Raw genomic sequence first — 20,104 nt, forward strand, 5'->3', positions numbered from 1 at the left:
GCAGAGACACAGACAGAGGGAGAAGCAGGCTCCATGCACCGGGAGCCCGACGTGGGATTCGATCCCGGGTCTCCAGGATCGCGCCCTGGGCCAAAGGCAGGCGCCAAACCACTGCGCCACCCAGGGATCCCCCAGACACTTTTTCAATCCATAATTTTTTCCTTCTCCTGGTATCCAGTGGTGCCAGTGTAAGATCCTTTCCTTTTTTAAGATTTCTTTATTTAGGAGAGAGAGAGAGAGAGAGAGAGAGAGAGAGAGAGAGAGAGAGAGATTGCTCCTGAGAAAGGGGAGGGGCAAAGGGAGAGGGAGGGAGAGAATCCTCAAACAGACTCCTCACTGAGCAGGGAGCCCAGTGCAAGGCTTGACCTCAAGACCCTGACATTATGACATGAGCCCACATCAAGAGACCACAGGTCAAGGAGTATCAGCAGGCTCTAGAAACTGGAAAAAGCAAGAAAATAGATCCACCTCTAGAATCTTCAGAAAGGAATGTGACCCTGCCAATATCTTTATTTTAGCCCAGTAAAACCCATATTGGACTTCTGACCTCCCAAAATGTAAGATAAGAAATGTCTGTTGCTTTTGAGCTGTTGTGTTGGTGGTTATTTGTTACAGCAGTAATAGGAAGCTAGTGTAGACATCATAGTAGATTATATTATTGTATTAATATCAGATTGTTGGAGCTTAAGTATCTTACTGTGGATATATAGGAGAAAATCCTGTTTCTGATGAGATTTGGGCTGAGGTAGTTAGGATGAAGTTTTAGAATACCTATAACATTCATGTGATTCATCAAAAATCATATACATGTAAACTGAAGAAGGTTTGTATGGATGCCCATGCATATATTTACATCTATGCAAATGTGGCATTGGTAAATAAGCATGAAAGGTATATGGAGTTTCCTCTAATAGTCTTGCAACTTTTTTGTAAGTTTGCTTTTTGCAATTGGGGGTGGGGCCTTATGTTTTAGAAGCACACACAAAATGTTTCCAAACAATTTCTATGATTTCTAATATTTAATCCAGTGGGTAGAGGAGTAGAACGGAGATAGATAAAGCAAGATTCCCCTCCAATATTTCATTTATTTATTCATGAGAGACACACAGAGAGAGGCAGAGACATAGGCTGGGAAGGAGAAGCAGGCTCCCTACAGTCCTATGTGGGACTCAATCCAAGGATCCCGGGATCATGACCTGAGCCAAAGGCAGATGCTCAACCACTGAGCCAACCAGGTACCTCGATACAGCAAAGTTCATCAGGAGTTGATACTTTGGAGCTGGGGATGGGTACATGGTGGTTCACCATACCATTCTCTGTATTATAATAAACTAGAGTCCATTTGTGTATGTTTGTATACAAATTCTCTTTGCATATCTTTGAGATTTTTTTATATGAAAAGATTTTAAGGAAAGAGAAACAAATTTCCAGTTCAGAAGTTTTATCAGTGAGTTCCACAGAACTTTCAAGACATACAGTCTCAAAATCAGACAAATTCATCAATAGAACAGAGAGGGAATATCCCCCAACTCATTCTGAGGTTACTATAACCTTTAAATTGAAATAGGACCTACAACAAAGGTACAAAAAGAGGAAAGTATCAGGCCAGTCATCCTCATGAACAGAGAGGCAAAAATGCCAAAGAAGGTATTCTCAAACCAAATCCAGCAGTACATAGAATAAGACAGTAGGGATCCCTGGGTGGCGCAGCGGTTTAGCACGTGCCTTTGGCCCAGGGCACGATCCTGGAGACCCAGGATCAAATCCCACATCGGGCTCCCGGTGCATGGAGCCTGCTTCTCCCTCTGCCTATGTCTCTTCCTCTCTCTCTCTCTGTCTCTCTCTCTCTCTCTCTGTGTGTGACTATGATAAATAAATAAAAATTAAAGAAAATAAAAATAGAATAAGACAGTAGACCAGGACTAAGTGCAATTTATCCCGGGAAAGCAAAGGTGACTGAGCATGAAAAGTGTATAATTGGGGGGCACCTGGGTGGTTTAGTTTGTTAAGCAGCCGGCTATTGATTTAGGCTCAGGTTATGAAGTCAGGGCACTGGGATTGATCCCCATGTCTGGCTCTGTTCTCGGCCAGGAGTCCGCTTAAGGATTTCTCTCCCTATCCTTCTGCCCCTCCCGCTTCTCTCAAATAAATAATTAAATATTAAAAAGTTATTTATAGATGGAAGAGGCAGGAACTTATAGGGTGCTAGCTATATTTTGTTTCCTAAAATAGCTGCTAGATTCATGGGCGTGTTCAATTTTTGAAAATTCAGTAAGCAAAAACACTTCACTCTGTAACAGTCCTCTATTCCTCCAAATTTTTTATGGCATAGACTCTTGGAAAAGACCAGCCTAGACATTTTGTCTTATAGAATGTCCACATTCTGACTTTGTTTCCTTATGGTGTCATTTTACTTGCTTCTCTATAACCTGTACTTCCTATAAATTGGAAAATGAATCTCAAAGCTTAAGTAGATTCAAGATATCTTGGACAATGCTTGCTAGGTTTTATATTGTATAATATAAAGAGGCATAGTTGGGAGGCCTGGGTGGCTCAGCGGTTGAGCATCTGCCTTCAGCTCAGGGTGTGATCCCACAGTCCTGGGATCAGGTCCCACATTGGGCTCCCTGCATGAAGCCTGCTTCTCCCTCTGCCTATGTCTCTGCCTGCCTCTCTCTGTGTGTGTCTTTCATGAATAAATAAATGGAATCTTTGAAAAAAATAAAGAGGCATAGTTGTCTAACTTATGCCAGTGACATACAAATTGATCAGTTGGAATTTTTTAAAAGTTTTTATTAAATTCCAGTTATTTGTAGACCTGGGTGGCTCAGTCAGTTGAGCATCCAACTGTTGGTTTCAGTTGGGTCATGATCGGGGTGTCGTGGAATCACAGAGCTCACTGTTCAGTGTGGAGTCTGCTGGAGATCCTCTCCCTCTGCCCATTCTCTCTCTCTCACTCACTCTCTATCAAATGAAAATAAATATTTAGAATTTAATTAAATTCCATTTAGTTAACATACAGTGTAATATTAGTGCAGGTGTTCAATACAGTGATTCAAAACTTCCATACAACACCTGGTGCTTATCACAAAAAATGTGCCCTCCTTAATCCTCATCTCTTATTTCACTCATCCCCCAACCCACCTCCCTTCTGACAACCATCAGTTTGTTCTCTATAGTAAAGAGCCTGTTTCTTGATTTGTCTCTCTCTCTTTCCCCTATTCTAATTTGTTTTGTTTCTTAAATTCCTCAGGAATGAAATCATATGATATTTCTCTTTCTCTGAGCACCTTATCTCACATAGTGTAATACACTCAAGCTCCATCCACATTGTTGCAATTGACAAGATTTCATTCTTTTTTGTGACTGAGTCGTATTCCATTGTGTCTATATGCCACATCACCTCTATCCATTCATCAACTGCTGGGCGTTTGTGCTGTTTCCACAGTTTGGCTACTGTAAATAATGCTGCTATAAACATCAGAGTGTATGTATCCCTTTGAATTAGTATTTTTGTATCCCTTGGGTAATACCTAGTAGTGCAATTGCTGGATCACAGGGTAGTTCCGTTTTTAATATTTTGAGGAACCCTTATACTGTTTTCCAGAGTGACTGCCTACTTTACATTCCCACCAATAGTGCAAGAGTGTAATCTTTTCTGATCAGTGGGCATTTTTTTTGTGCAAAGACACAGATATTCAGGAATGACAAGTATGAAAAATATATGGCATGTTGCTCCTCAACATAATAAAATCTGTATATGACAATCTCACAGCAAACATCATACACAATGATGAAAGGTGGAAAGCTTCCCTACTAGAATAAGAAACAAGACAAGGGTGCTCATTCTCACCACGTGTGCTTGCATAGTACTGAGAGTCCTAGTTGGAGCAATTAGCGAGAAAAAGAAAGAAAAGGCATTCATGCCAGGAAAGAAGTAAAATTGTCCTTGTTTGTAGATGACATGATCTCATTTATAAAAAATGCTAAAAGTTCCATCAATGACTGACAGAACTAATAAACAAATATGGAAGCTGCAGGATGCAAAATCAATATATAGATATCAGTGTATTTCTATAAAGAATCATTTATGTATTTATAGATTCAATTTATTTTTAAAAATTATTTGACATAGAGAGAACAAGCAGGGGGAGTGGTAGAGGGAGAGGGAGAAGCACGCTCCCTGCCCAACAGGGAGCCTGACTTGGGGCTCAATTGCGAGATTCTGGAATCATGACCCAAGCTGAAGTCAGATGCTCAACCCACTGAGTGACCTAGGTGCCCCTGGAAATCAGCGCATTTCTATACATTACAAGGAAAATACAGCAAACTACCTGGAAATTGAATAAATCATCCCATTTACAACACCATCAGAAATAATGACATACTTTGTTCTGGAGGGGCCATGAGGGGTGGAGCCAGGCACCTGGAGGCAGGCACCTGTCCTGTTTGTAGTGGCAGAGGCCGGTGAGCACTGCTCTGTGGGGACCAGAGATGCTGCCTGGGAGGCAACCCCCAAGTCCCCACAGATTTTGGGTCAAGGAATAAGCAGAGTACACTCAACTAGAAGAGAAGCAAAGACAAAGACACCATGGCTTCAGCGTCTACTCATGGAAAGCAAGACAAAGGCCCCATTTGCCACCACCAAGAAAGCAGAGCCTGTTGTTTAGATCATTGCCCAAAGATACACTTGCTGGTATCTTGGCATTTGACTTTGGAAAGGCTTCAAACCTAGGAGAATGCCAGAATAAGTTCCATTTCTTGGAAGATTAGCTCTTTTTTGGCCCATGTAATAACATGACCTGCCTGCTTATGTGTGAAGAATGGAAAATCCAGCATGCATTAAATGATAAGGGCCATTCACAGCCTTCACCTTCCTAAGCTCTGTATCTATGGCTTTTGAAGTTTCTTATGCCTCTGAGTTGGTACACCTTTCAAACTGCAGTGTATTGAAAATAATATATGGGGATTCCTGGGTAGCTCAGCGGTTTAGCGCCTGCCTTTGGCCCAGGGCACGATCCTGGAGTCCTGGGATCGAGTCCCACGTCGGGCTCCCGGCATGGAGCCTGCTTCTCCCTCCTCCTGTGTCTCTGCCTCTCTCTCTGTGTCTAAAATAAATAAATAAATAAATAAATAAATAAATAAATAAATAAATCTTTAAAAAAGAAATTTTTAAATTTCTTTTTTAAAGAAATTTTGTTGCCACTAACTTGTTTACAGATAAGTAAAAGAATTCAAGGTCTTCTGAGGGAAAAAAACGGAGAAAAAAAGAATCAAATAATTTGGACTAAATGTAACCAAGAAGGGGAAAGATAAATACACTGAAAACTGAGACATTGATGAAAAATGTTGAAACACACACAAATGAATGAAAAGATATCCCCTGTCCATGGATTGGAAGAATTGTGTTAAAATATCGTTACTAGTCAATGTGACCTACAGATGCAATGCAATCCCCATCAACATGCCAACAGTATTTTTCAGAGAAAGAGAAAAAAAGCAATTCTCAAATTTGCATGGAACCGCAAAATACGCCAAATAGCAAAGTCCACTTGATCAAGAAGAACGAAGCTGGAGGCATCACTCTTCCTAATTTGAAACTACATTCCAAAATAGCAGTCATCAAAACAGTAAGGCATGATGACAGCACTCCAACGAGTGCATCTGCCGTCATTTGTCTCTCAAGTGTGGGTTTTTGAGATGTGAGGAGCCAAACCCAAGTTCAGAACCAGTTCTCTAGCAGGTACCTGTATTGACAGAGGGAAACAATAGTGGAACAAACAAAGAGCCCTGAACTAAATCCATGCATATAAGGTCAACGGATCTTCGACAAGAATACACAGTGGGAAAGGATAGTCTCTTCAACAAATGATATTGGGGAAAGTGGATAACCACATGCAAAAGAATGAAATGGCACACTTACTTTACACATACACAAATCAACTCAAAATGGATCAATAACTTAAAGATAAGACCCCAGCAATAAAACTCCTAAGAAAAAAACATAGGGGAAAATGTTGATGACATTGATCTTAGCAATGACTTTATGAACATGACACAAAAAGCACAGGCAACAGAAATGATAGTCAACTAGTGGGACTATATCATACTAAGAAGTTTCTGTACAGCAAAAGAAACCATGAACAAAATGGAAAGGCAACCGACCAAGTGAGAGAGAATATTTTCAGACTATGTAGAGTTAAGTGATTAATAACTAACATATATAAGGAACTCCTACAACAGCATACTAAAAAAGAAAACAAATGACTTGATTTTAAATAGGCTAGCCCTTTCAACAGGGCTGAGTTCATTAAAATCCTTTGGAGACTGCCCCAGCATCACCTCCAGGAGGTGACATAGGGACATGCAGACAACACACAGGAGCGCAAACCCAGAAGCAGCTTCTGGAAGAGGTGGAGGGGGAGCCTAATTTCCATCCCTTTCTCCAACAGAACCTCTGGTCCCTCCCACGTGCCAATACTGTCCTGACTGCTGCCAGGAGGGCCCTAGGAACACCTCAATCTGCCAGGGGTCCCAATGTAACTTCCTATTGCCTGCCTGGCACCACCCACAGGGAAGGCAGAGTAACCATAGGAAAGTCTATGAGGCAGAGGACACAGGCTGCCCAGGATGCTTGGGAGTAAATGACAGTCTCTGGGCCACAGGTCAGCCAACAGACACTGAGAGGGAGGGTCTCCTCAAATCCTTCCCTGAGCCAGGGAGTCCTAGGCACCCAATATGCCACCACCATCTTCTCTTCCCAGGACACAGAAAAAACCACTTCCCATCTGGGAACTGAGCTCCTGAGAGGCCAGGCAGCAGGTACACAAAGGATTGGTCACTAGGTCCCTCACTAGTCATCAACCAGTCTGCCTCTTTCTCACCCCAGAGTCCTCTCTGTGACCTTGCTGAGAGGAGGAAGTCCATCCTCCCCAGAGCAGGTGAGATCACTGGGGAGACCCGTGCCCGGCTGGGCTTCTCTGTTACCAAGGGAAACGATCCCCTGGATCTGGGGACCCTGGGCTGTGTGTGTGGTGCCCACAGACTCAAGGCCAGGACACAGCACAGGCCACTGAGGGAAGGGACAAGGGTCACCCTCTCAGGGAACCGGGACCCCTCAGCCCGGCTCTTCAAAGCCTGCTCCCCCGGACCAGGAGCATCCGCGACCCCTGGGAGCTGGTTAGATGCAGGCTCTGGGGCCCACACCACACCTGCGGAGTCAGATCTGCTTTTCCACAGGATCTGCGGACCCTCCCTCCGTGGGCACAGAGCAGAGGCGGCCCCGGCGCCACGTCCCGGGGTCTCAGCCTGGCTGCGCATCTGCTAAAGCCGCCTGTGCAGGGGTCACCTGGGCCTCCGCAGGCTTGATGACGTTCCCAGGTGATCCCCAGGCCCGGTGGGGGTGACGTCCCGGGACAGGCGCTCTGGAGGCGGCCCCGGGCTCCCGCTCTGCAGGGGGAAGCCCCAGCGCCAGAAGGGAGGGCTGTGGGGGCGCGGACCCTGCACCTCGCCCCCGAGCTGCGGGGCGCGCCCCGGACCCGACGCCCCGGGCTCGTGCTCGTGCCGAGCAGGCCGGGTGCGCGCTCGCGTCTGCCGGGAAATCCCAGCGGAAGACCGAGAGGCCTCAGCAGCTGCGGGGACCCTCGGGGACAGAGGATGGGAACCCGGGACCTGCCGTCGGGGGGGGCGGCGAGCCCCCGCCCGGCCCACGTGACCCGGCCCCGCCCCCAGAGGCGGCCCCGCGCGGAGGGGGAAGGACGCGGAGCTGCCGGGCGGGACCGCGGGGCCCCAGCGTCTGCGCGGCGGCAGCTGCTCTCCCCCGGGCCGGACGGAGCGGGCAGCGGGCACCATGGAGCCCCCCTCGGCCTCTCCCCGAGCAGGGCGCGGCCCCTGGCGGGAGCTCCTGCTGGCAGGTGAGGGGCCGATCCCCTGGGAGGGGCGGGAGGTCGGGGGAGCGGCGGCCTGGGGCCTGGGGGGGACGGGGCTCCGCAGGGGACGGGGCGGCGGGCGGGGCGGGGGAGCCGGCTCAGCGGCGGGACGGCCTCGAGATCTGCAGGTGGGACTGAGGGGCTGTGTCCCAAGGGCCTCCTCACCGGGACTCAGTTTTGCAACCTGACGGAAACCACACCCAGGGACCCCAAACCCTGCCCTTGCCACCACCCTGGGATGCTGACCGATAAGCGCCAGGCTCGGAGGGCCCCGGGGACGCTCAGCCCTGGGTATTTGCAGCCGGGCCACCCCGGGGTACAGCACAGAGCAGACCAGTCCCTGCACCCTGAGCTCACTTCTCTGGGAGGAAGACAGACCCGCAGAGACATCTGGAATGTCATCTCCATGAATGCAACAGACCAGGGAAAGGTCAGGACGTGAAGACAGAAGATCTTCAGAGGAGGTGGTCAGGACAGGCTTCTCCCAAGGACCCCTGAGTGTGAGCAGGTACCTGAGGGCAATCACAGAGAGAGCCACAGACATCTGAGGGAGAGTGTTCAAAAGGAGGAAATGAGTTCAGAGGCCCAGTTTTAGCACACCCATGTAGCTGACCTAGACCAGCAAGAGACACACACAGACACCCAGATACTGTGCACGCTCCCACTAACCCTAAGCCTGGGGGATTAGGACCTTCTCCACCTCCATGGTCCCAGATTTCCATTCCAACATATAGGTCCAAACACTGATCCGTCTCCTCTCTTCCCTCCTAGTCTCACTCTTAGCCTTCTGGAACCCGCCCACCACTGCCCAAGTGACTGTGGAGTCCGTGCCTCCCAATGCTGCTGAAGGGAAGGACGCTCTTCTGCGGGTCCTCAATCTGCCTGGGGATACAGCAGGCCTTGCCTGGTTCAGAGGGGAAATTGTATCGCCTGCCCATCATATTCTATTATATGTAATAGACACCAAAGAAACTACCCCGGGGCCTGCATACAGCGGCAGAGAGACAATATACCCCAATGGATCCCTGCTGTTCCGGAACATCACCCTGAATGACACTGGATTCTACCTCCTACAAACCATAAACAGAAAATATGAAATTGCACTAGTACCTGGACAGCTCCGAGTATTCCGTGAGTAATTCCTCTCACCGTTGGTGTCGGGTGGGGGGAATTCTACTTCACACACACAGGATTCACAGGCCTGCACTGGGCCTCCATCCCTCTCTGCATTATGTCTCTGTAGTCGTTCAAGCATTTAGTGCAGGACACACAGTGGAGACACATTTCCAAAGATCAGAATTTGACTCCTGGATTCCAGCCCAGCAGACATTCCCTGCAAAGAGAACAAACAAGCCTGACAGGTGTAACTCAGCAAAGGGAGACAGATTCAGTCCAGCCCCTGGTGCTCCTCCCTGTGATCATGACTCTGAGAAAGACCCAGTGGGGCTCAGTTAGGGCCAGGCCTGATGGGTCCCCTGGGATCCTCAAGAGAAGCTAAGGCCAGAAAGCCTGTTTCAGGGCTTCTGACTCCTGTGACCAAGCTAGGGGAGTCTGTGCTAGGCTTGGGTTTTGGCTTCCTGACAGGGCTGACTGGGAGCAATGATCTCCTGGTGCCTGAGTCCTGAGGTTCCTGAGCGGGTCCCCCACTAGGGCTCAGCATCTGGGGAGGGGCAGAGCCTGGTCCCTCACCTGAGAGGTGGGGCGGAGAGCAGAGATAGGCAAGGTCCCTGAGACACCGGCTGAGTGCCCTGGAAGACAGGAGACCCCAGAGGAAGGTCAGCACCCCCAAGGAGGAACAGAGGAGAGAAGATTCTCCCACAGGGTCTGTCTGCAGCCGCGGCCCCATCTCCTCCTCCTCCACCCAGGGGGCATCTATGAACCCTGAGACCAGCTGGTAGATCAGTTCTTTCTTCTTAGGGATCCACAGCTCAAGGCAGATTTTCTTGTCTGGAAGTGAGAGCAAATGGAGAATTCATGGTTTTACTCAAGAACTAAATTACCTTCATCAACGATCAGAGTCAGTGCGGGGAATGCCCAGGCCTCCCCTCAGTGGCCGATCCACAGCTCCTGCACTGGACCTGAACTCACTGTTTCCCTGTGTGTTGGTGTGATCCCACGGGTGTGTAAGGGAAAGGACTCCGCCCTCTCCTCCTGACCATGTACCCTGAACCCGCACAAGACCCAACATCTCAATTGCTCTTTCATGAAGGAGGAAAGGAATGAATGAATGATTCAGTCTCTTCAGATCTGGATCCTGGATGCAAAGTCCTAGGAGGTCCTCGCCACACCTGTTCCCTGTCCATCCAGAGGCTGAGAGCCAGGTTCTGTCCCTCTGACCACCAGCCCCTGAGGCTACTCCCCGAGAAGTCTCCTGACGCCTGTGGTGTTGCTTGGCCATGGGAGGAATTGCAGGGATGCCCTGGCCCTGCCCCTGGGTCAGCTGTGGGTTCTTCCTGGAGTCATTGAAGTCACTTGTACCCCCCGCTTCTCACAGCCTGGGACATTTCTGGCTCCCTGCTCCTTCCATCTCCATAATCTTCCTCCTCCTCCTCCTCCTCTTCAGCTGGGACTAGTCCTGCTCTGTGCAGCTCCCTCTACCCTTAAGCCTTCCCTGGATTCTTCTGCTAAGCCCTGTGGCCAGGCCCACCCTCCCGGGCTATTGCCTGGAGGACACAGAAATCAGAGCAGCAGCATCTGCCAGGATCCGTGAGGAGCCAGCTTGCCCAGGTCCCCAGGAGAATGAGCGTTCACTGTGCCCTCATCCAGGGCTCTTTCCCTCTGTTATGGTAACAAGTGGAACACACCTGACAGGTACATGTGATCCCTTGATCTACTCTGTATGTGAATCATCCAGAGAGTCAAAGGCAGTAGGGGCAGGTTTGCAGTCCCCAAAGGCACATGGGCTCATTTCGTGCCTTTTACTCCTGACTCATATACTCCTCCTGGTGAAACTCTTTCTTCCCAGTGGTTCCCCAGACTTCCCCAGACCCTGGGATCATGACCTGAGTCAAAGGCAGACACTTAACTACTAAATAACCTGGATTCCCCCCTACCAGTCACCCCTGTCTGTAATATGGCCAAACTGTGTCTCCAGGTGTACCAGAGCCGCCCTGCAGTGAGGCCACTGGGAAACGGGAAAGGGAGAGCCCTGACACAGTCCCTCTACTGTGTCCTGACTCTGCAGTCTCCCAGTTCTCTAACACTGTATGACCCCAGCACATTTGATCCAACACTGAGAGAACACTGCATAATGGTGCCCAACTGCAATATAGGTAGATGCCCCCATGACGTCCCTTCATGGCACAGAAGGAGCAGTGCCAAAGTACATATTTATACCCACAGCTAAGAGTACCAGCCTTCTGTGGAAACTCTGACCACTACTCTAAACATTTTTTCCCTGTAATAGTCAATCCACAGGCAGGAAATAAAAGTCTTATTCAGATTGAGAAACCCTTTAGATTGGAGCTTCTCCAAAACTAAGCTCAGAGAGACTGGCTGGGCTGTTCTCATTTTCTTTCTTTCTTTTTTTTTTTTTTTTCTGTTCTCATTTTCTAATAAATTATTTCACAAAAGAGAAATAAATGCCTTCCCTTACTATGTAAAGCTACCATACTAGAGAGAGGGCCTGATCTTTTCAGAAAGCTCAGGAAATGTTCCCAAGAAGCCAGTGGCTATAAAATTCCCCCTGATGTTGAGGATGCTGCACATGGAGATTTAAAAGGATCCTGGTGCTGACGCTACAGAGATATCCAGGAAGAGCAGACACGTGACAGAGGGCCAGTGTTAGAGGGACAGCCCTGTCCTGACAGACTGCCACCTGAACACAGACACTCAACCTTGTGCAGGAGGCAGGGCCATCCTCAGGGGCACCTTGACAGAGCTCGCTGGGTCGCCAGGCCACAGGCCCACTCTCATGCTGTCACCTCCTCTGTTTCTCCACAGAGCCAGTGTCCCAACCCCTTCTCACTGCCAGCAGCACCACAGTCACAGAAGATGACTCTGTGGTCGTGACCTGCTCCTCAAGTAACACCGGGGTCTCTATCCAGTGGTTCTTCAATGGCCAGATTCTAACGCTCACGGATAGGAAGAAGCTGTCCCAGGACAACAGCACCCTCACCATAGACCCTGTCAGGAAGGAGGATGCCGGGAAATACGAGTGTGAGGTCTCTAATCCGGCCAGTCTCCGCAAAAGTGACCCTGTCAGGCTGGATGTGGAAGGTAAATAACACCTTGTCCTGTGTTACATCTCCCTGGGAAGATAGCTCTACCAGTGATGTACAAATGATAGACGGCCCCGAGGGCAGGAGAGCAGAATAGAACCAGAGACCATTTCAGTAAACAGAATGGGAGTGTGGTGAGGACCTGAGTCTCTGAATCAAATACACTTAGTTTCTGATCCTAGGTCTGGCTTTTACTGTGTGACCTTACACAAACGTCCTTTCTTCCTCGATTACCATTTTTTGGTGTGATAAAATATACATAAGTTTTATCATTTTAACCATTTTAGGTATACAGTTCAGTAGTATTAGTATATTTGTATTTTTGTGCAACCATCACCACCATCCTTTAAACACTCTGCCCCTAAGCCTAGTAACCACCACCCTGCCTGCTCTCGCTTATGACTGTGTTACTCTAAGTACCTTGTATAAGTAGAACCTTAACAATATTTGTTTTGTGTGTGTGTGTCTGAATTTCTTCGTAAGTAAAACTATATGATAATTGTCTATCTTTGATTGATTCATTTTGCTCAGCATAATACTCCCCAGTTCCATCACCATTGATATAAATGTTAAAATTTCATCCTTTTGATGGCTAGGTAATATTTCATCCTGCATATATACATATATATAACTTTTTATTCCTATATATATGTGTGTGTGTGTGTGTATATATATATATATATATATATATATATATATATATATATGCTATTTGCCAATAGCTTCTTTATGCATTCATCTACCAATGGATATCTGGGCTCATTCCACAGTTGGGCTACTCTGTATATTATTGCTGTAAACATTGGAATGCAGGTCCCTTCAGATCACAACATTAGTGTCCTTCGGGGAAATGCGTAGCGCGTTGGTGGGTCATGAGGTATCTCTCTATTTAACTTCTTGAGGAATCTCCATACTATTTTCCAGAGTGGCTGTACCAGCCTCCATCCCCACAAACAGTGTACGAGTCTTCCCCTTTCTCTGCACCTTCACCAACATTTGCTCTTTCCTGACTTGTTAACGTGACCATTCTGATGACCGTGAGGTGATATCTCATTGTGGTTTTACTTGTATTTCCATGATACCAAGTGATGTGGACCATTTTTTTTCATGTCTCTGTTGGCTATTTGTATGGCTTCTTTGGAGAAATGTCTGCTTGTGAATATCCATTGGAAAAAAGACAGTCTCCTCAAGGAATGGTGTTTGGAAAATTTGAAAGTCATATGTAGAAAAAAATGAAACTGGACCGTTATCTTATACCATATACCAAGATAAACTCAAAATGGATGAAATACCTAATCATGAGACAGGAATCCATCAGATTCCTAGAGGAGAACACAGGCACCAACGTTGTCGACCTCAGCAACAGAACTTTCTGCTAGACGCATCTCCAGAGGTAATGGAAACAAAAACAAAAAGGAACTATTGGGACTTCATTGAGATACAAAGCTTTGCACAGCAAACAGTTGACAAAACCCAACAAAGTCCCTACAGAATGGGAGAAGGTATTGGCAAATAGCACATCAGATAAAGGGCTAGTATCCAAGATATATAAAGAACCTTTCAAACTCAACAACCAAAAACCAAAGAATCCAGTTAAGAAATGTGAAGAACACACGAACAGACATTTCTGTTAATTTCTTTTGGGGGTAGTTTGTTGTTAATGCTAACAACAGAGATATTGTGTGTTGATTTTGTATCCTGCAAATTTATTGAAATTATTTATGAGTTTGACAGTTTTCAGGGCGATCCTTATGGCTTTAGAAATATAATGTCATGCCATCTGCAAACAGACATAATTGTACTTATGTCTTTCCAATTTCATTGTATTCTGTTTATTTCCTTCTAATTATTTTGACTTGGATTTCTGAACTCTGTTGATGCTTGTTTAAATGGCATATTTATCTTCTATGTAATATAGAAGAAACTCTTTCAGTGTTTCATCATACAGTATGTGCTAGCTATAGGCATTTAATATATATCTTTATTATGATGTGGTAGTTTCTTGTATTCCTAATGGTGCCAGTATTCTGTGTCCAGTAAACCACTTCTCTACAGGAGGTTTTCGCTATGAGGGTCAACCCACAGATTTGGAGGTGAAAAGCTTCAGAGTGAGAAATCCTGTAGATTGAAAACTTTTTGAATCCTAGGCTATGAAGCCTGTCTCATTCCTTAGTAAATTACCTTCCCTATTTTCCATAAAGCTGCCTTTGACAAAGAGAGGGAACGGTTGTGAGGCTTCCTCCCCCAGGAAAGGTATGTAAGGAAAGAGGCCTGAGCTTTTAAAGTCACAAAAATTGGGATCCCTGGGTGGCGCAGCAGTTTAGCTCCTGCTTTTGGCCCAGGACGCGATCCTAGAGACCCGGGATCAAATCCCACGTCGGGCTCCCAGTGCATGGAGCCTGCTTCTCCCTCTGCCATGTCTCTGCCTCTCTCTCTCTCTCTCTCTCTCTCTCTCTCTCTCTCTCTCTCTGTGTGTGTGTGTGTGTGTGTGACTATCATAAATAAATAAAAAAATAAAAAATATATAGTCACAAAAATTGAAGAAACGAATCCATGGGGGTAAAAAAATGCCACCCGATAATGAGGATTATGGACACATGGATATAGAAGAGGTTCCTGCTGCTGATACTACAGAGCTGTCCAGTCGGAGCAGACACGTGAATGAGGCAATGTGAGGGCCAGAGGGGGAGGCATAGCACTCTCCTTACATTCAACACCTGAACAAAGACACTCATCCTTCTGCAGATAGCAGGGCCATTTCCCGAGTCACCATTACATAGCTCACTGTGGCCTTAGGTTGGCCAAGATCTCAGAGGAAAGAGCATAGGCCTAAGCTCCAGGCTCATGCTCCTTCCATTACCTCTGTTTCTCCACAGATCCAGTGAACCAGCCCTCTCTCCAGGCCAGAAATGCCATAGACATAGAACATAATGCCAATGCCATAGAACAGAAAGACTCTGTGGTCCTGATCTGCTCCACAAATAACACTGGGGTTCCATCCAGTGGTTCTTCAATGGGCAGAATCTAAAGCTCATAGAGTTGATGGAGCTGTCCCGGGACAACAGGACCCTGACTATAAGCCCTCTAAGGAGGGAGGCTGCTAGGAATTACCAGTGTGAGGTCTCCAACCTGGTTAGTTCCAGCTAAAGTGATCCCCTCAGTGTGACTGTGACCTATGAGTGACCTTCAACTCCTCCACTTTCCTTCCTGTATATTTTCCTGGCATGGGATGGATAAAGACCTGCAAGAAGTGTAGGCCTGTAGGACTTTGTGGATAAGATTACCAGACTAAGAATAATCTTGTAGGGGATCCCTGGGTGGCACAGTGGTTTGGCGCCTGCCTTTGGCCCAGGGCATGATCCTGGAGACCCGGGATCAAATCCCACATCGGGCTCCCGGTGCATGGAGCCTGCTTCTCCCTCTGCCTGTGTCTCTGCCTCTCTCTCTCTCTCTCTATCATAAATAAATAAAAATTTTAAAAAAGAATAATCTTGTAGCCTTTTGGTTCTGATATGTGCCAGTTTGGGCCTTGGGAAAGACACTCAAGCTCCTGACCCTGAGTGTTGTCATCAATAAAAGTGGAAACAACAGCTGGATCTTAAGGCTGTTGTGAGGGTTGTTAATATGAGCTCATGAGATGAAATCCTTCATACAAAATTTGGGACTCAATCAAATTTAGCAGCTATTATGTTTTTTGTCATTAACCTTTTTGTTACTAGCTGTACTATCACGTGGAATTGGGATTCAGTGCTGTCTTCTCACATTACAGGTCTGTGACCTTCACTAATTTAGTTAAGCCCTTTCCACACTTAGACACTCATTTTGCACAGTGGAGATTACACCCTCAAGAGCAGAGAAGCAGATGAGATTAAATATAAAGTATATCCAAAGTGCTTTACACAGAACTGCCCTCAGAAGTCATCAGCTATGTTATTCCCTTTAATCAGCGTTGAGTGGACAGATAAGGGTCTCCCTGTAGAGCATCAATGACAATGAAAGGGAAGACACAGGGGAGAAGCATTTTGTGATAGGAAGATGAACAAAATGGTGGTCCTGGTGGGGGACAACATGAGAATTAGAGAAATTTCATGGTTTCATCTGAGGAAGAGATGTGATGCAGCAGTCTGGGGGTGAGGACTCTGTGGTGACAACCACCCAGACCTCAGTGGCCTTGACTTCCTCCATAAGCAGGCCCTTCCTTCTTGGCCCCTCGTGGTATTCCCAGATTTGACTTCATACACCTTCCTTTCCCTATTTACATATTTAAGACAAAAGAAACAGCACAGGCCTCCCTTTGGGGTCCATCATTGGCATTGCACTCGGGGGTTCTGCTCGGACTAGCACTCGTGGCTGCCCTGGGGTGTCTCCTGCTCTGCACAAGGAGTGGAAGGTATGATGGCATTTCTCACAGCTGATCCTGTCCCACAGCTGACTTCCAGGCAGGAGGGAGAGCCAGTCCTGACCTACGATTCTGGTGGCTCTTCCAGGGCTCCCAACTGCCCCCTGGATTTTCCCTCTCATTCCATCTGGCTCCTTCCTCGCCAGCCGCAGACCTGGATGCTTCCTTCACAGGCTCGTTGGTTGTAAATTAGACACAATTGGTGAACAGCTCCTCAGGGTGGTCCTGGTTCACTTGGCAAATCTACAGCAGTGCTGACAGGAGTAAGGGCTCAATAAAGGGCATTTCTCATGGCTTATTTAAGTCCACGAGTACTGTGAGGGGGATTTGCAGCCTCAGGATGTAAGGGAGGTCCTGCGGAAGCTCACACAGCAGAGTGGAAGAACCTGACAGGGCACGTGGGATGGTCACCCCAAATTGCAGATACAGGAACCATGACAGCACCACGCTGACTTGTGTGAGACCAGAGAACCTGGGATCACCTAGGGAAGGTCCTGGGATGTACTTTATGCCTCTTCCAGGAAGATGGAAATAGAGGATGTGTCATTGTCACATACAGCATCTCCTGGCCATATGGGGTGAGGGAATTACACAGAAGGGGCCCCACATTCAGGGATTCAGCATCCCCAGGGTTCCCAACATATCCTGAACATGACACTGCAGCCTTGCCCCTTCTACACATTCAAATCCTCATGTTTTATATCTTTCCTTGGTGGTCCATCGCTTTTCAGGACACGTTCTCCTAGATACCATCAACCTCTAAGGCTTCCCATCTGGGTCCAGGACAGACTTGCTCCAATGCCTTTCCTTATCCCCTCTTCTGGGCCCTTGCCCGGCTAAACAACAGTGGTGGAGGGAGGGTTTCTGTAACTCCTGCCTGATTGACTGTCCTCCTTATCCCCAACTATAACAACAACACTGTGACCTCGCCCTGCATCGCTCACACTTAAGCCTGATCTTTCTTAGGGTCAGTGCTTGTCGTGATCTCAAAGATCTCCGGATCCCAGCATCCACCCCTGGTGAGTATCTCTTCAGCCCTGGTGTGACTAGGAGCTTCATAGTCCCGCCCCACAGTGTCCAATCCTGGAGTCACCCTATGGGGTTTCTGACCTTTCTCTGGGGCTTCAGAACAGGAGAACTCCACTGTCCATATTCCCTGACCTCTAGAGTTTGGATCATGGGTCATAACCTGGCTCTCTCGGTGCCCTAAAAGGCTGATGGGTCTCTCTCTGGGAGGTTCTGCTTCTTCCCTGGTCCCTGAGAGACCTGTCCCTGACTGGGATGGTAGGCCAAGCTTCCTCACAACTCTGGGTGCTGACCTATGTCTCTGCCCCCAGGCCATGGTCCAGCCAGCAGGTGCACATACCCGATAAGTTTTTTCCTTCTCCTCTTTTCACTGGGATCCAGGCTGTGCAGGCTAAAGGTAGGACCAGCAACCAATTTAGCTTCATTTGCATACCCTGCCTCTCCTAGACTAGCCAGGACAAGGCAAGTACCATTCTGGCCAGGAATGTACCTCTTCTGGGACAGGATCCAGCTCCACCCTGTCCTGAGATTTCTTATTCCCCCAAGATAGCCAAAGTTGGACCCTGGATTCCAGCCATGGGGTGGGTGGGCCCCAGGGGTCCTGGGCTAACAGGAATGGTGCAGGGAGTACAGTGGGGAGAGGTCTGGGAGAGGGTTATGGGTCAAAAGATTTGCAGAATGCTGTTCAAGAGGCGGAACTGGTCACTCCTGTAGAGAAATGACCCTTCCTCTCTGCTACCAACACCCATTCTCTCCTGTTAGGACTCCCTGCCCAGCTCCACAGCAGCAGTTCCTATCTACCAGGTGAGTGTGGGCAATTGAATGTTCTGGTCCCTGAAGCCCAAAGGGGCCGTAGGTCTGCCCCAAGCCTGTCCCAGGCTGTGCTCTCAGTTTCAGAAAATAGAAGAGCAAGGGGAACAGGGAGTAGTAGGGGGAAGAAGGGGCCTGAGGCAGAACCATGCCACATGCCGAAGCTCCCAGAGAGCGGCCAGGTGGGACTAGAACCTGAAAGTCACACAGATATGTTCACAGAAGGTTACAGGGGCTCAGAGGCCTCTTCTTGTTTTACAGGAATTACGACACCCTGACACAAACGTTTACTGCCAGATCAACCACAAAGCAGAAGTGGCTTCCTAATTTCCTCATGGCACTTCCTTCCTATCACCCACACTCTAGGTGGGGTCAGAAGCTACAGCCTGAGCCAGAGAACCAGTTCTAGGCCTTGAGGACAATCAGGGACATGGACCAAGGGTTGGATTCCTCATGTTCTCTGGAGATCCACAGGCTTGCCTGAGCCAAAGGCCTGCATCTCCCAGGATGTATAGGTTCCCAGGGAACGTTTCCTTACCCCTGACTCACCAGAGACATGTCAAGAGGTTCTGAATAAAGAGGAATCTTCCCCTCTTTTACCCTTTGTGTGTGTGTGTGTGTGTGTGTGTGTGTGTGTGTGTGTGTGTGCATGAATGGAAATTATCAGAAATTTACCCAGGGACACCTGGCTGGGTCAGTGTCCTAAGGATCCCATAGGTGTTTACTTTAAAAAAAGAATTAAAAAATATTAAAAAAATAAAAAAAGAATAAAGTCCCAATAGTTCATTTTTGCTTTTGTTTATCTTGCCTTCACGGATGAATCTTGCAATAAGTTACCGTGGCCAAGCTCAAAAAGGTTGTTGCCTGTGTTTTCCTCTAGGATTTTGATGGAATCTTGTCTCACATTTAGATCTTTCATCCATTTTGAGTTTATCATTGTGTATGGTGCAAGAGAGTGGTCTAGTTTTATTCTTCTGCATGTGGATGTCCAATTTTCCCAGCACCATTTATTGAAGCGACTGTCTTTCTTCCAGTGGATAGTCTTTCCTTCTTTATCGAATATTAGTTGACCATAAAGTTGAGGGTCCACTTCTGGATTCTCTATTCTGTTCCATTGATCTATATGTCTGTTTTTGTGCCAGTACCACACTGTGTTGATGACCACAGCTTTGTAGTACACCCTGAAATATGACATTGATGCCCCCAGCTATGTTTTTCTTTTTTAAAATTCCTCTGGCTATTCGGGATCTTTTCTGATTCCACACAAATCTTAAAATAATTTGTTCCAACTCTCTGAAGAAATTCCATGGTATTTTGATAGGGATTGCATTAAACGTGTAAATTTCCCTGGGTAACATTGACATTTTCACAATATTAATTCTGCCATCCATGAGCATGGAATATTTTTCCTTCTCTTTGTGTCTGCCTCAATTTCTTTCAGAGTGATCTATAGTTTTAGGGTATAGATCCTTTACCTCTTTGGTTAGGTTTATTCCTAGGTGCGTTATGCTTTTGGATGCAATTGTAAATGGGATTGACTCCTTAATTTCTCTTTCTTCAGTCTCATTGCTAGTGTGTAGAAATGCCACTGACTTCTGGGCACTGATTTTGTATCCTGCCACACTGCCAAATGGCTGTATGAGTTCCAGCAATCTTGGGGTGGAGTATTTTGGGTTTTCTATGTAGGGTATCATGTCATCGGCAAAGAGGGAGAGTTTGAC

The 20,104-nt window shown here is 47.2% G+C and overlaps 1 protein-coding gene across 11 annotated transcripts in view; it reads left to right on the plus strand.

Annotated features, from left to right (window-relative positions):
• The first annotated feature begins 7,480 nt into the window (after positions 1 to 7,480).
• LOC121484345 (carcinoembryonic antigen-related cell adhesion molecule 1-like) overlaps positions 7,481 to 20,104 on the plus strand; it is a 79,383-nt gene continuing 66,759 nt past the window's right edge. For 5 of the 11 annotated variants that reach the window (XR_005985996.1, XR_005985995.1, XR_005985998.1 and 2 more), the window contains exons 1-3: positions 7,490 to 7,913; positions 8,700 to 9,059; positions 11,871 to 12,146. Coding sequence is in view for 5 of the 11 variants with exons in the window: in XM_041743492.1 (XP_041599426.1) it covers positions 7,850 to 7,913; positions 8,700 to 9,059; positions 11,871 to 12,146 (700 nt within the window). In the remaining 6 variants the exon portion in view is untranslated. Of the gene's footprint in view, positions 7,914 to 8,699; positions 9,060 to 11,870; positions 12,147 to 20,104 lie in introns of all 11 variants that reach the window. The other 6 variants (XM_041743491.1, XM_041743493.1, XR_005986000.1 and 3 more) reach the window with 5 other exon arrangements.

This window comes from Vulpes lagopus, chromosome 2 (genome assembly GCF_018345385.1).
Source record: "Vulpes lagopus strain Blue_001 chromosome 2, ASM1834538v1, whole genome shotgun sequence".
Lineage (NCBI taxonomy): Eukaryota > Metazoa > Chordata > Mammalia > Carnivora > Canidae > Vulpes > Vulpes lagopus.